General features: G+C 40.2%; 2 protein-coding genes across 3 annotated transcripts; both read right to left on the reverse strand.

Annotated features, from left to right (window-relative positions):
• Positions 1-478: 478 nt before the first annotated feature.
• Positions 479-7,670, reverse strand: stx12 (syntaxin 12). Of its 2 annotated transcripts, none has more exons than XM_080014111.1 (10): positions 7,575-7,670; positions 6,777-6,897; positions 5,667-5,736; positions 5,405-5,504; positions 5,119-5,256; positions 4,638-4,681; positions 4,404-4,509; positions 3,267-3,339; positions 3,094-3,176; positions 479-1,631 (listed from the first exon to the last, which is right to left on the reverse strand). In XM_080014111.1, exons 2-10 carry the CDS (start codon positions 6,874-6,876, stop codon positions 1,539-1,541), a joined length of 807 nt encoding a protein of 268 aa, XP_079870237.1. In that variant the 5' UTR covers positions 6,877-6,897; positions 7,575-7,670; the 3' UTR covers positions 479-1,538. The 2 variants fall into 2 exon arrangements, with proteins under 2 accessions (XP_079870237.1, XP_079870238.1); XM_080014112.1 differs by having other exon boundaries at positions 7,601-7,649.
• A 1,025-nt stretch (positions 7,671-8,695) lies between these two features.
• On the reverse strand, positions 8,696-16,378 carry LOC307247995 (tRNA selenocysteine 1-associated protein 1-like). Its single transcript, XM_080024177.1, has 9 exons — positions 16,262-16,378; positions 15,620-15,717; positions 15,435-15,534; positions 15,282-15,334; positions 13,831-13,962; positions 12,773-12,889; positions 12,463-12,667; positions 12,302-12,335; positions 8,696-9,517 (listed from the first exon to the last, which is right to left on the reverse strand). The coding sequence occupies exons 1-9, from the start codon at positions 16,283-16,285 to the stop codon at positions 9,354-9,356; spliced, it is 927 nt and encodes a 308-aa protein (XP_079880303.1). The 5' UTR covers positions 16,286-16,378; the 3' UTR covers positions 8,696-9,353.
• Between the last annotated feature and the right edge of the window lie 857 nt (positions 16,379-17,235).

Raw genomic sequence — 17,235 nt, forward strand, 5'->3', positions numbered from 1 at the left:
CAGCCTGTCTCCTCCTCCACGATCCCAAAGTGAACAGTCGTTCCATGCTGCTGACTTTGCTGCTTTCTAACATGCCTCTACTGGAGCCATATGTCAATCATCATCTTCGATTGACCCCAAACTCAGGGTATAAGTTTAAGGCTTAGAATAACTTTTTGGTATGTAGTTTGTCTTATCTGTCCTTTGTCATTTTATAACCTCACAAAGATTTCTAGGGGCATCTCCGTGTGTAGGTCTCCACCTTCACCCTCGTGGGTTGCCTGACTCTTGAAGTGATTGGTTTCCCTGTAGGTTTACTTGCCCTCGTGGGTCGTCAGTCTGAAAAAGCGGTCAAGTCCAAAGCCTGGTCTGCACTGCCATCTGCTGGGAAATGTTGGTCAGCGAGGACTTCAACAATTAAAATGACGATCTGGATTATGTGGAGAAAATACATCTGAATAAATAGGAGACACAGCAGGAGACAGGATTGAGTTAAAGACGTGTTTATTTAATACATACTGACAGATAAGATAATAGAAATCAATACAAAATAACAAGTAGACAGGTTTTTAAAACTGGGGTTGCATTTTAGAGGATGTTCTTGATACTGTACTCAATGGCTGAATGGTTGATAATGCAGTGCTTTAGCAATATCTACAAACATTGCGATATTTTATTTATTTGTGATGTTGAAGCTGTTACGACATCCATTTTACAGCACTTGGTTTACAGCCACAGCCACAGCCAGCGCGCCATAGCTTCTCCATCAGCCGCGTTGCCTTGCAGGCTAATAGTGTACGATGTTGAAGTTGTCCACAGATGGTTCACGGGCTGAGCTGGTGAAATCATGCTACAACAACCTCACCCTCGCCCAGGGAGCACAAGACTACACAGAGAAAGACTACAACTTCCACGTGGCCCTCCACGCGTTTCATGTCGTCAACTACCAGAGTGTACAAGTGTGAGTGTATATATGTGTATATATTAAATAAAAAACAAACAAACAAAAAACAAAACAAACAAAAAACAAAAACATTCTCTGCCCATAGAAACACAGTACATTTGTTTAACGTTGACAATTTGCCATTTCTATTCCGAATTTATTTTATTTATACATACACATATATATACACACATACACATATATATATCTATATCGTGAAGTACAATGAATGCTAGTGTTAGTGCAGTAAATAAGACAAGATGCTGAATGAAATGGATCAATTGAAATGGAAAAAACCTAACTCTAAACCCTAATCTCCTATGTCTGAGTTTAAACAGTTTTTCTCAGGTGGCAGAAATTATTAAAAAAAAAAAAAAAAACCTCAGCACATACTCTCTCTAACACACACACACACACACACACACACACACACACACACACACACACACACACACACACACACACACACACACACACACACACACACACACACACACACACACACTTTTGCCCAGACAACATTCTGTCAAACTCACCACCACAAAAGAAAAAGGAACTCTCTTCCTCGGGTACTGTGGCGGTAAAATAAATAGAGCAGTGAGCGACGGCCCCCGTTTCATGAAGCCGTGCGCCAAATGATGATGCCCAGTATGACGAGCACGATGGAACCAACCAGAGCCAGGATGCACATCCTCTTCCTGGACTTTTGCTGTGAGAGAGACAGAAATTTCAGTTAAATTTCTGGAGTTATATGATCGCTTAGTAAGTATTTATTCACTTCATTATAATCTGTCTTATTTTCTGTTAAATTTTACTCTTTGGCAACACATTTCCATCTGAACGTCATGTCAACAAAGCTTTATTTAATTGAAGTAAACAACTGAGAGAGAGAACAAAGAGGAGAAATGTTTTAGCTTTTTATATGAGATTAGATTTAGTTGATTTTTTACTTTGAGTTTTCCATACAATTTCCATAGGGTATTTTATTTCAGTTCACAAAAATGTGTTTGTTTTGATAGTATGTATGTATGTATGTATGTATGTATGTATGTATGTATGTATGTATGTATGTATATATATATATATAAATAAAATTCCCTATGGAAATTGGCAGTGACGCAAATTCAACCAATCCTGGCATTATTTGTGGCAGTTTGCAATTTTGTCCAATCCCACATAAAGTTCCAAAAATTAAATAAAATAACATTACTGCAAATTTACTCAATAACCACATTTTCATGCATGAAATGATCCAGTTAAATCAAATAGTTTGCAAATGACATTACCATGGCGACATGACCAAAACATCCTACCTGGCTATTGCACAGACAGTCGACTGTTATAGCAACACAAACAGATCACATTTACCTGGCAAAATAACTGCAAAGAATGAATGCAAAATAAACATCTGCAGTGAGATACAATCTTTACGAGTAAAAAGCTGTTTTCCGGGTTCATTCTGGCATTACAAAATGAAACTCAATGACTTTCAAGTACTTTTTAAGCACTATATTTTCATGTTCAAGGACTTCATGCAAAACAAATATAATACATGTTCAATATGATCTTTATTAAAAAATGACAGTCTAAGTCTCATTGTGCATTTATTCTACTCTATTTATATTAGTATATCTATTATATATCTATGACTAATCTCTTTATCATCTACAATTATAAGTGTCTATTTCCAACCATGTTTGATTCAATGTACATTTCCCTGGCATAATTTGTCGCAAAAGCGATTCTGGATTTTTATTTATTACGTTATGTTTTGAATAACAAAAACACTTTAATCACATCACTTTTTTTTTCAAGGACTTTCCAAGCATTTCAGCACAAAAGAGGATATTTTCAAGGTGTTCCAGTACTTAAATTTCTGAGGACGAAATTCAATCACTTCAATAACCTCAAGCACCTGGTAAGAACCCTGTGTTTATCATACCCTGCAATATTGTAGTGGAAAACAAACTATAATCGTCAACTCAAAGTCACATTCCTGCTGCAATTTTATAACAATCGGGCAATTGTATATAAACATATAAAAAAAGCTGCTATTGCATCACAGCTGTGGCAAAAAGCCACTGCGAATTCAAACATTTTGGGCCGCAATGATTCCCCAAAACCTCTTGAGAAAGCCTGGCGGGACTGAGGGGTGGAATGTCTCCCCTCACCTGGTAGTACGCCGCTCTCTGCAGCTGCTCCGTTCCCCGCTCCACGTGCACCTCGGCGTTCTCCACGTTGGCTTCGATGCTGTCTGTAGTGCGGAGAGGACGGGGTTGGTCACAAACAGGACATACTGAGTACAAACGGAACGTGTGGGGAGTAAAGGGATGATGACACTTACCGATCATATCTCCCTGATCGTGGATCATTACCGCCAAGTCCTTAAAGATCTGGTTCACATCCATGATGTCTGACTGCAATGGGGGAGGGGTATTTAGACTAGTTATGCACGACACTCAATTGGGGTTGTTGAAAAGGATCAATAGTTGCATTTAGGCGTGTCCTGTCCACCCAAATGTTGTATAGATTTCACCCAAATGTATGTAGATGAGATTATGGTGTTTGGCATTTACCTTTCAGTTGCTGATTAAGGTATGTGTTCCCCAGTGTGTGGGAGCCATTTGAAGCAACGCCCCTTTTTATGATCCATGTGCTTTTGTTATGTTCTGTTAACATGTGGGCCATTGCCATTACCCACTGATTATGATTTCTATAATAATCAGATCTCTATATTATTAATATGGCTGGGAATTTGGCCTTACATTATTGAGCATATAGTAATTCTCCATTAATCCCAACATTGTTATTGATAATGTGCATTGATAAATGTAATAACGATTGATAAATGTGAATAATTAATATGATAACCATTATTTTTTCTTATTTATTTTTTCTCACACACACACACACACACACACACACACACACACACACACACACACACACACACACACACACACACACACACACACACACACACACACACACACACACACACACACACACACACACACACACATTATGAGCTCTCTGTGTAGCTGGTTTAAAGCCTCATTTTGGTTTTATCTCAGAGCACAGGACCCTCTTTGTGTCTGCGTCTCCATGTGCAGCTGAGGTTTTCAGCATTAAAGTGTCTGTTTGCTCACAATGAAAAACAAGTTAGAGCCAAAAAAAAACAAAAAAAAAAAAACGCTGAGAACAAGAGACAAAGAAAGATGGACACAAACTGCGTGTGGAATGGAATTCTACCTGTTCATATTATTGTCCAGTGTATTTTAGTATGTCTTAAGTTTGACTTTTCTGCAAGATCAGAAAAGTGCATTCTCAACTCCATGACATCTCTAATTCCCTTCTAATTTCCTAAATAGAGTATCTTTACTAAACTTGAAGACAGAACAAGGCACTTGACAACAGTGAATTTATTTAGTGGACTGAACTGTAAATCTCTTTCAAATTGAATAAGAAAAGGGCGTCTTGCCTCCAGTTGCCGGATGTTTGTCTCCCTCTCCTTGATGAGCTCCAGGTCTTCCTCCGTTATGGCGGCCTCTTCCGTTTGCATGGTGGTCTGGCCCCAGTCGTCTTGGCTGCAGGAGAAGACAGAAGATAAGAGCGCTCCAAAATAGACGGTGAGAGACCTAGAATCATACCTGAGCGAGGGCAAGTGTTAAAGTAGGAGTACACAATGACTCCAGAGGAAGAAGGGGCGTCTTACTTCTCAAAAGACACAAGCTGGTCGTCTGCGGTGGCATCGTCAGCCTGAAGAAGAGGAACCGACATGAGAGGATCAGGTCAAGTTCACCAAAGGCTGAAGTCAAAATTATTAAACTGTAGACTTTAATATACAGAGCTATTACAACAAAGTCTACTTCAAGCAATTTTCCAGAGATCTCAAGGTGCATAATCTCTCTCTTTTTTTTTGATGCCTTTTGACCTTGATGCCTTAGAGCGATATATGAGACCTGTCGCTTTTTTCCTCAATCAAGTTTTCTCATCATTTACTTGTGCTAAGCATTATGGAAAAAAATCCTACGTTTCCAGACATTCATTCAAGTTTCAAGCCAATTTCTAACATTGAAAGCGCAACATTACAAACAATAAAGAAAGCATAATTCTAACTTCCAAAATATTGAATAAAGCCTGTAAATGGAAACGTATCATTTGTCAACTCTTTTCTCAAGGTCCCACGCCCTTACTGAGAGACGGGATCCGGCTCTGGCCCGGGCTACGGACTCCTTCTCCTTCTCAGCGGCGCGGCGCTGGATCGCCTGGAAGTTGTTGAGAGCTGCCGAAAAGTCATTCATGAGCCGCTCCCGCTGGATCTTCTGCTGCCTCTATGGAGCGACGAAGGAGCCATGAGGAAAGTGAAATGGGAGAGAAGATAGAGGCATATATCTTCAGTAGGTAAGGCTAAAACCTTGCTGCCTATTTTACACCAATAGACAGGTTTCTCTGCAGCAATGTTTTAAAATAAATACTTGCCTGGTCTGAGGGCAATGAAGGCAAAGGGATGGAGCCCAAGTCTTTGAGGTGCTTGTTGGTTTCTTTGGCCAGCTGGTTGGTGTAATGCTGTATTTGCTGCCTGGGAGCACAACGGTTAGAAAGTGATTTATAAGTCCACATAATTCACATTCACCAAGAATTCAAACTGAGCGGAGTCTAATGAATGAGCAAGAGGTGACATATGGGAGGGGTGTAGAAGAAGAGAACGAGAGATTTTAGGTTGTAAAAAAGAAGAACTTACAGGCGGTCTTGAAGTTCGCTGTTGTCTTGTCGCGTCCCTAGTTGGTTTACCATGTTCTTGATCTGGGCAGCTGTATGAAAAGTAGGCACATGCAAATTATTTTTAGCCTGTATTCTATAAGTTAGCGCTAACATATGAAAAACACACTTTTTCAGTGCTTGTGCACATACATTTGGGTCTCTAAAGGCCCTAGTAACATACAAACTGTGAAATAAGACAACACAACCATTTTTTGTGAGCTGCTTTTGTTGGAAAACATGTGATTCAACAAGCCATTCAGATTTGTGTCTTCTTCCTATGTCACTTGGAGACTCATTAGAATTAGAACCACAGCCCATCTGAGTAACTATGGCTCCACGGATGGAGAACTACCAAGCCCTGCCGGACCCCCTAAGCATGGGAACTGCTCTGCTGGCTGGACAGACCAGCACCAATCTTTTACAAGAAAGAGGAATTATTACCAACTGTCTGTGTCAAAACAGCAGATGAGAGAAATGTAAGTATTTAAAAAAAAAATTGAACTGTGTGTTTATTTCTAAAATAAATAAATAAATAAATTAAGAAAAAAGGTATGTGAAAGGTTGACTGTAGCTGCGCCATAAGATCCGCTGCGTGTTTCTCTAAACAAAACCATGTATTTATGTTTATTTTACGATTTTTCCTAATTGAATGAAACAAGAAAAGCCCTGTGCGTTGTCCCAGTGTGGAGCAATCAGCAGCGCAGTAGTGCCCTTGCCTTATGAAAGTCGGAACATACTTTTAAATTTGGCCTTGTAGTTCTAATATGAGTGAAGATTCAGCAGTTGGATTGCTTATGATATTGTTTATAATTAATTAAAATGTTATTCTTGTGGATTTCATAACCTTGTTTTATCCTGTTATTGTAATGCACACTGACTCTTATTGAGCATAATCACCGGGTGTCATGACATTTCACTGCATATATGTATGACTGTATGTATGTATGTATCAAATATTCTCTTGAAGTTGGAAAAAAAACAAACCCAAAAATACGAACAAAACCGACTGACTATATTAAATGGTTGAAAAAAAAAAAAAAAAAGAGTGTAATAGGTCCTCTTTAATGAACCGCAGCGGTGGAACACCTACTGTTTTGTGTGATCTTCTGGATGTTGGAGCTGCATGTCTGCGTGAGCGTGTTGAAGTCCCGCGGCGCCGCACGGTAGCTTTCGGTCTTGCTGTAAGACATGTCTGTGCCGGTGGCCGGACGCTGGAGGGTGAAAATACAATCTCGGTGGAGGGAGAGGAGAGGAGAGGAAAGGGTGTGGAGCACGCTGGCCGGAGCCCAATTCTGCAGGGTGACAAGAGATTTCTTCCCAACACAGTCCTCACTGCAGTCAGCGTTATCAAAACAACAAGGTTCGGGGTTCTTTTCTGCGTGACATATTGGGCGAGGAAACGATCCTTTTGAACAACTTTTCAATGCAGCAAGAATGACATGCAATGCCACCGAGTGGATGATGAGAATACGGACGAGTCAAACAACTAGTTCATTTGAGACAACCTCATTCAACTTGCAATTATCGGCCGGATGAGAAAATAGCTATCTGGAAACGAGGTTCACCAATCAACCCCATCGATTTATAATAACTTAACGCCGCCACAAGTTAAGGTACAGCCGCTGGATGCGTACACTTATTGCCAAGATGGCATTATTTAAGTCGGTTCAATGTGTCATTCGTGCCACGATACGACGGGACAAGCCGGATGGCTGAGAGCGGCAATGTGCATAAACTCCGATCAGCTGTTTCAAACTGACTGACTGACTGACGCTAGCTAGCTAGCTCACACACGATGACGCCAGCGGACCAGCAAATAGCCAAAAAGCTTTTCTTTCTGCGTAACACATTATAACAACGTTGTATCTCGATTCTACATTGGTCGTACACAATGTATAAGAATCCCAGCGTTACTTGCGGTGTTTGTAGAAGAACAAAATAGCAGCTGCTTTCCGTGGCTTGTTTCGTTCCTCCCGAACGTCAAAGCTCGGCTTCCGGGTGTGGCGCATGACGTCCGGACGTAAAGTCACGCAGAGCGCTAATGCCGCGTTCCCTTGCAACTCGGCAATCAGCCATTCGGACTCGGTAGCCCCGATTTCCGAGCTAAAGATGCCGTTGCCTCCGTTCGGGGAAACATGTTCGCCCGCAGCAAATGTGTGTTTGTTCGGTAAGCACGTGAATTCTACAAACTACAAAAGCCGACGTCAAGGTGCCATCGACACTTTAGCGCAGTTCGGATCGAATTGAGAAGTGTGTTCAAATAAAACTCATGCAAACCTCGTCCCGGTGTAAAGTCAGGTCTGTTTTCTCGGGACAGATCGTTGTGGCCAGTTCAGACTGGGGCTTCCGTTTGAGTGGCCCTCCCTTTGCACGTTTTACAACTGGGTCGGATTTGTCCCGAGTTTCGTTGTCATCGGAACGCATCACGACCTAACGGTCCGCACCCGACTGCACCTGGAGTCAACATTGTGAAGCCACATCCAAACGGATTTGTATCGAAATAAATCACAAGTGGAACATTTTTGTGAGACTGAAGAGTCATGCTAAAACACATCTTAACGTTATTGCTCATTCTGATTCATTGTAGGCTGTGAAGAATGGCAGGGTTTTTGTTTAGTAGAACATGCCCCAGGCCCCGACATGGCCCTCTGGTCACTGGAGAACCTTGTGACTCTCATGTGGTTCTCTGCTCAATAAACAGGAGGCTTCGCTGTGCCAGATCAAGGGAATTAAGCCCCATCCATTCTGCTGGGATTGCTTCCCCGTTCCAATTTATAAGTAGGTTCTACTTTTTAGAGATTTCATCTCTAAACCTTTTTTTTTTTTTTTTTTTTTTTGCATAATTCCTCTCATTGGTTTGTCAGTGACAGAAAACGCACTGTTGCTGAAAGCTGGTTGACTCTACTTTCCTTTGCAATGACAAAATTTCCTGATCTATTCTACACATACCACAACTCTGAAACACCCTCACGATATACCCTTCTGGAATCATTTATTTCCGCAAGTTAATACATGACCTCAGAGCAGATTGTTTCTTGAGGTGACAGCTCTCACATATTACATCGGTGAATGCCACAAACTGATATGGGATAAACCACCCAGCAGTACTAGTCAGCTCATCTCATTATCTTTTAAAAATAAATGTATAATTTTTGAACTACACACTTTCGTACATGTGTCGCAACATCATTTAAAGTATAGATTAATTTACAACACTTAAATATGAATATTTTGGATGTCTCGTCTAAAAGGTTTTTAGCTTTTCATACTTATAGTGGCAATCTCAAAGTTTTATTATGTTATTTCTGGTGGCATCTATGGCGACGTGCCGTAATTGCAGGTGTGTTTTTGAACCCCACTTCGCAGAGATCAAAACAGTGTCGCCTGTGTGACGTGAGTAAGTTGGTAGTTAGCACCCGGACCAAACACTGCTGGGTGATGGAAAGTCGCCACAGACAGGTTCTACATACTCAGAATACTGCAAATGAAAGGACTTTCATCAGTGTGCCATACCTCATTTGGCGATAATGACTTAACAGACATTTATTTAACTGCAAATCTTCCAGATTGGCATTTGAACAAAATGCAAGCCATCTTCTTTTGGAAATAGACAGCTTTAAAATAAAAAAGGAAATGAGTGGTTGTTGTGGCCAAAGTCTTTCAAACATCAAAAAGAAAAGATCTCTCTGTGGCTTGAGGGAATTCCGAGGTCATATTCGGTAGAGGCGTCGGACAGTTGCCAGTGGGAGTCGATGAGGGCGTCATAAAATTCCTCACTGATTTCCATAAACTTTTTGTTGGCCTCCATCACATCCAGCTGTGGGTTCGGATCTGAGAAACAAACAAGGAGACAAGCAGACGATGAAATAACATTGACAAATCTTTATCGTAGGGCTGCAGGAACAAAATTTGAATATAATTCACACACACACACACACACACACACACACACACACACACACACACACACACACACACACACACACACACACACACACACACACACACACACACACACACACACACACACACACACACACACACACACACACCTTTTTGAATGATGAAAGAGTCATACGATTATTTTATAAATAAATAATTGATTATAAAAGTTTTTGCTAAGGTTAGCAGGCGGGATTTTTTCAGGAGCCATCTGCGATCTGCTCTGCCACAGCAGGAAACTGAGCAAATTCAATACATCAAGAGTTTATTTGCTTTGTTTGGAGAAAAGATCACTCTGATCAGAGCTGTGGAACCCCCCCCACCCCGAGTTCTAAATTTGAGCATTAAAAATTTCCGAATTTATTCGAATATTAAACAGAGCATTGCAGAGATCCAGTATCAAACGGGCCCCGGGGATAAATTATTTAAGACCGTAGTATCGATGAGTCCCGAGGTTCCGGGTTCTGTTAATGATATTGGAAGAAAGAAAATTGATCTCTAATATGGCCATAGTCCTGACCGCAGCATTATCGGACTGGTTATACGTCACGAGTAAATAGCCAATCCACACTGTATTCCCTATTTGTGGGAGGGACGCGGGAAAGAGGAACCCAGCGAGAGAGAGAGGGAGAGAAATGCACAGCTCCGACGAGAGCCACCCCCCCCCCCCGCTCATGTTACTCAAGTTGAAATAAACATCACAATAGTCTGTGCTGAAGTGTACTAGGGCCACGCAAAAAAAACAAAAAGCAAAAAACAAAGCCCTGGAATAACCTTCAGAGAACTTGGAATTTCAACTTTAAAGTCTCAATTGAGTTTTGAGAATAAAGTCGGCATTCTGAGATTAAAGTCAAAATACATTGTGAGAATACAGCCGGAACATATTCCATATGAGAGAGGAGTGAGAGAGCGACAGAGATAGAGACCTGGAGGGTTCAGATTTTTTACTGGTTTTAGTTATATTTACTTTAATCATTTTTACAGGAAAGAAACCTGACAAAGCTATTTAGTTCATTATTTAATCTATTCAGATATTCATACGTTTCAGTTCAGTTTACAAGAAATACTGCTAGAAGCTCCCTGCACTTTATTTAGAAAAATATAAGTTGAAAAGTTCTGCTTTCAAAATTTCTAGAAATTAATTAAACAGATGTTTAAAGGAAGCTTTGTGTTGGAGTTTGTGTTACTGTAAATTGACGATTTTCATTTAACTGCAAAACTATATCGGCCCAAAATAGTCTCCTTGATTAATAATAATCGGTATCTGCCGTGAAAGAACCATATCGGTCGAACTTTGAAATACGAGCAGTCATTCAAAACATTAGGAAAAGTGAATCAGATACAGAGAAATGTACCGTTTGACTGCCAGAATAATCCCATATAACGTTACATTAAATTTTAGTTAATTAAACATCAAATCCAATGAGAAAACAAACAATAGAAACTATGCGTGGGGAGTTCTCTATCGGGGAAGCGCAGTGAGCACAGATTGCGCGCCCCGATCGCTCCCTCTCCAAGCATAACACGCATCAAATAAACCAGTGTTAACTCTGCTCTTAATTCGTTTTAAGTTTATCTTAAAAAAATGAAAAATAACTGATAAGAGTACCATTAAAGGACTGGATCGATAAGCAGTATTAGTAAGAGAAAGCGATACAGTTAAATCTTAATGATACCCATCCCTATTCGTGCCCCATCCTCACACTGTTTTTATGAGTTCAGACTATTTGATTCCGGCATGATTTGCCCCTCGCAAACAGGTTATTCATTTATTATTTTACAATCTTTCTTAATTGAATGAAAAAAAAAAAAAAAAGCGCAGGGGCAGCCCAAACGGCAGCTCCAGCGGGGCAGGGCCACACCCGTCTTCCTCGCTGCCGATGCGCGTGCCAGTGATGGGGTGCCCGCGATTGGCACACCAAAATAGTGTTTTTATTTGAAATGCACGTTATGTTCATGCACAGGGTCCAAGCCCACAGCATGTGGGTGAAGACCCTATTGTTATTGCTCCGTTTATTCTTCATGTTTTATTTTATATCTGCTTCTGGAACTAAACAAATGTGTATTGAACCCTGCGTAATGGGGCCACTTTCTCCGTGACTCTCTCCCTGATCACCCCCCGCTCCATACGTTAGGTGCAGAAAATAATCTTAACGAGTTGTGCCCCGTTCCCCCGTGGCTTGTCCCCACACTGCTTTGAGTATTTTTATTTGGAGGAACGGGCATGACGACGGGGGGGGGGGGGGGGGGGGGGGCACAGCGATTGTGGCGCAGATCGACCCCAGGACGATTCACACACAAAAATATATATTTATGATTCCCTTTATTTATAATTCCCAATTGAAATGTTATCCCTTTGCAAGCTTCTGTTTTATCCTGTTATTGTAACGCACACTGACTGCTCAACTTGAAGAATCTCATTCGACTGACGAGTTTCCAACAGATGACTAATTATTATTATTATTGTTTTTTTTTAAGTAAACTCTACAAATTCTACTTATTCAAATAGGTGGTTTAGCTGGCTTCAATATACAGTCTTCAACTATGACTACTACCAACAAACCAACTAACTCATTGTTAGTTGCTTTGGACAAAACTGACATTTAAAAAAATAAAATAAGAGTAATAATACCCAGCCCTAGACACAATAATGGAGGAAATCACAACACAAACCTTCCAGACCATCATCTTGAATGGCTTCAGTTTCCTAAGGAAAAAAAACAAAACATTCTTGTTAGAACAACTTGGATAATTTATGTAAATTGTTATGGATGTGGAACCAAATGTAAACAAATATAGAGTATATTAACACAAACAAACCCAAGTGAACCTACCTGAGGCTGCGGGATGCACTGTGTGTAATCATACTGGTTGTAGTTGTATCCGTAACTGGGTGCATTTGGGTCGTAGCCCCAGTTTGAGTAGTACCCAGAGTACTGCTGCTGCTGCTGCTGTTGGTACTGGTCGTACTGGTGGTAGTTTTGGGTGTATCCTCCGGGGCTTGACTGCCATGATCTCTCCTCTGGTGGGTTTCTGTTCCTGCAGGCCACAAGATAATTACAAGGGGACACGACTTATTGACAGAAGAGATTGGAAAGGATTCCAGACCAGAAACATGCTTCTACGTGTCTGGAGGGGACTTACTTGTTCGTAGCCAGGCTCAGTCGCAGGGGTTTACCCCCGAGGCCCACAGCCCCCTGACACTCATCCAGTGCCCGCTTCTGCAGCCTCTCGTCTGGGAACTGAACAAAGCCACATCCCCTGAGGACAGAGAGAACACATCTGGTTAGGGATGTCACGATCATGACATTTGAGGTGGAGACTGTCATCCAAAAGTTGCGATTAACAACTGAAAAGTATTTTTTGTTCATTTATGTGAGTATTGTAATATAATATATAATAGTGTAATAATTCACATACATCATATGAAGAACAGATATTATTGGTATTTATCATTGGAACAGAACCCAACTGATAGACGCACCTAATTGTGAAATTTCAACAACATAGTTGAAATTTTCATTAGATATGGAAGGTAACATATGACTTTGGAATCTAACTTTTTTTTTTTACAAAATGATTGTGATAATCTGAAATAATTGTGACCGGGCGATTATGTAATAATTGTGACAGTTCTACGTTTAGTCACATAAACAATTAAAAACACAAATCACAAAGCTATCACCACTGCCTAAATATGGACTTGGCTTCAAAGTGTTTTCTCCATGGAGAAAATAAATAGGGTTCCCTCACAGTCTGTGACAATAACCAGCTGTTAAATGTTTTTTTTTGTTTTCTTTTTACCTATTAATCGCTGTAATGGCACTTAGGTAATTGATTTCTGTGACCGTTTTCACATCAAATAGGTCATTTTGCTAACAGCTACCAGCAATCTAAAAACTTGGGTGCAGGTAATTTGTGTCACCCACTGCTGCAATAGCCGCTCTACATTACTATGATGTAAGGCTGCAGATATTCCTCGTTAAGCACGGTTCTGCATCTCCGAGCAGAGCGATCTTGATCGCTCCTGAAAAATATCCTGCCAAGTTCCCACTGTCAGGTGGCAAATGCCCTGCGATCCGGCACGGTCTGCGAGCCGGTGGTTGAAAAATCCCTTTGGAATTCCATATTTGGGCAAAGTTCATGACACATTTGATGACCTCCAACTAGCAAGGTCCTTGACAGTGATAATTAGAACTCACTTTGAGTTGCCTGTGCTGTCCAGCACCACCTTTCCTCCACGACAGGATGGGTAGCGGTTATAGAAGAACTCGTAAAGCATGCCATCATCGACCTCTGCTGTGAGATCTCCCACAAACAGAGAGTACATCTGGCTGTGAGGAACAACAGATGGACAGACCAGAAAGGGAAACGGGCACAAACAGAGAAAGAGAAAAACAGGATGTTAGAAAAGGGAAAATATGTAAGGGATAAGATTTCCCTGGGACCATCTCATTTAGTAGAGGTTGGATTCAATGACAACATGAATACTCAGAAAGAGTATTCAAAGACAGTAGTTCCAGAAATCATGAAATTGAATGGATCCTTTCTTGAAAGCAAAAATGGTACAGACAGGGGAAATACGCCTTTCCTGCATTTCCCTTAGCATTGGGCTTTATTAGTCAAAAAATGTTCATTTATTTCATAAAATTTACTTTAACCAGCATTCTCAAATTACTATAAGCCATCCAACATCATAAAAATGTCTTTCATGGTTGCAGCAGTTTACCCGGCATAACATAATTTACAAATACCAGAGTTTCCGTTAGCCGGTAATTACCTATTTTTGATCGGGGAAAAAAGGAGAAGCAGAAAGATGATGTATCGTTGCCAACAGGGACACATATATTCATAGTTTGGCGTTTTTTTGGGATATTTAAGTTCCGACCCAAAGCAGACTGTAAATATCCACTGTGTTGTAAAATATATTGACGAGACGTTCCAACAATAAAAACAATAACACTGCACTTTATTATTTATTTAGACTTAGCTGTCATATTAAATTAAAGTTTTTGATTTTATCAACATTTTATTTAAATGAAATGTTCATTAAAGATGCTGCACTTGTTACTTATTGTTCATGATTGGAAATTATTTGATTTCAGATAGTAATATTCGTAATATTTATATTTTTAAATAGCGTAACTGATGGGACTAATTTTATTTTGAATATTTAATGATAAAAAATCCCCCCCCTCCCTCTCTCTCTCTCCCCCTCTCGCTCCCTCTCTCCATGCCTTGATGATTTCACTCTTTGCATAGCCTGCCTATCAATTTGTTTTAAGCTCAATAATTACAGATAATATTTGACCGGAATCCTACCATTTGTCCAGGACATTGAAATCTTCTAGGACACGTGGACTGTCACCAGTTTTTTCTAACGGACACTGACAAATTCCTATGCCACTCAGAGCCCAAAAAATAAGCTATATCTCCAGGGTTACCTGAACTTTTTTTCTTTATTCTTGTGTGGTTACGTAAAAGGTTGAAGTTTTTGTAAGAAAGGCCTTGCTTTCTGTCCAAAGAAAGGTCGGGAACCACTTCTCTACATCACTAAACATATGAGACCTGCTCAGATGTTGAGCTCTTTGGAGTAGGCTCAAGTCACTATGTGCATTTTGAAATTCTTACTCCAACGAAAATGTAGACTCACCCGCCGTCTCCTTGCTTCCCAAAGGTGGCTCTATTTAACTTAAATCTTCGTGGCTGTGGATGAAAAGAATGACTCCATAAGTTCAGCATTCACACTCATGCGGTTGTCCATCAATGTAGATGTGAACATGTATTATTATTAACAATAACATACCGGATTGGCTCCCGGTAAGACTTTTCCGTTGATTTTGCGTAGACACCTCTCGGCGGTGGCCTCATCCGTCATCTGCACAAAGCAGTAACCCAGACCTCCACTGCGTAAAGGAAAAACGTTAAACATAAAATAAACTAATTCCGTGGCGCATGTGTAGGATCGACATATTATTTACTACAACCTACCCGGTCAATTTGCTGCGAATGATGCGCACAGTTAAGACCTGTTCGCCCATGGTTCCAAAAGCTCTGGTCACAAACTTCTCGTCCATGTAGGGCTCCAGCTATGCAGCCCAGCCAGATACGTTTTGGAAAGCAGCGGTCAGAGAGAATCATGTCAGTCAAGACACTTGATCACTTATATTAATAATAATGTTAATATTGTTTCAATTTGTTTCAATGTATTAAAAGCTGGGTTATATTGACAAATCAAATACAGTACACTATTTTTGGACGAATGGTGGTGTTTTCAGGATATTTACACACTAGAAACATTTGAGGCACAGTTATGAGGAACAAGTTAAGTTCGAATAGTTAGCTAGAACGAGCCAGAAGAGTTATGAAGTTCAGAAAATTGAATTACTTTACTCACTATAACCAGAATACCAGGCGATATCTTATCTCATATCGCGATATCGATATTATAGCGACATATCGCCCAGCCCAACGAGTGATTGTGTGGCTGTAACAAATTCGTCAATTCGCTATCTGACCGGTTGGCACGTTTGTTTGATTATTCAGACGACGGTTGTTCGTTTGGTTCTGGGCTATCGAGCAGCTATTTCAACTACATATTTTTGTTTTCAAACACCCTAGAAATCGACTTACGTTTCCCATCCAAAGCGTGCTCATTGCGCTGCTGTTACGACCGCTCCCGTGCGACTGCTTTTGCGAAAAGTAGCTCGCAACTCCCAGAGCAAAAGAGGAGCGAAGAAACGAGGGAGCGCGCTGTGCGCGTAAGATATGCGTCACCGTGTGCGTGATGACGACACAGGAGGACGCCGCAACGTTTAAAGGGCGAATCCAACAGACGAAACAAACAGAAACGTCTCTGTAAAAACGCATCTGAAGATAGGTAGATTGCCTTCTTGGTTCCACTTTATCTATTTTATTTCTATAAAAATACGTATTTTTCTGTATTTATTTTATGTATAATTAAATTACCATTGTAATCGTATGATACTGTTGTCACAATCCTATGTTTTTGTTTATTATTAAACGGAACCTATCTATTTGCTGCACTATTCACTGCTGATTTCCGACTTGTAAATGACTTTGTATAACTTTGATCAATTTAATAACACGTTTAAAGGGTGAAAATAAACAAATTAATTCATTGTCAAAATTGTGGTCACATTCTAAGGTTAGTATAGACCTTCTACTTGTTTCTAACGTTTCACAATTCCCATACAGAACACTAATTTAAATGATTTTAAGCATTTTAAGGCAGATGTGTTCTAACCATAGTTCTGCTTTTTAGAAAAGAATGTTATATATATATATAATATAAATATAACATAAACTATATATTATATAATATTATACGTAGTTATAATATTTCCTCTTGCACATGGGACTCCTGCATTGCACTGCATGTGCATGACCAAGAGATCTCGGTCTGTGATCGGTTTTTGATCATTGACTGAGTTTAGGTGTGGTCTTAAAACATCAACAAATGTGTTTCAATTGTGACTAAATTAAATTAAGTGTGTGTTAGTTAGGGCTTTTTCCATCGCTTTGCCTGGAACAGTGCATTGACAGTGACAATGATGCCATTGAATTACCTCAGCTTGGGAAGATAA

This window comes from Zeus faber (assembly GCF_960531495.2).
Source record: "Zeus faber genome assembly, chromosome: 1".
NCBI lineage: Eukaryota > Metazoa > Chordata > Actinopteri > Zeiformes > Zeidae > Zeus > Zeus faber.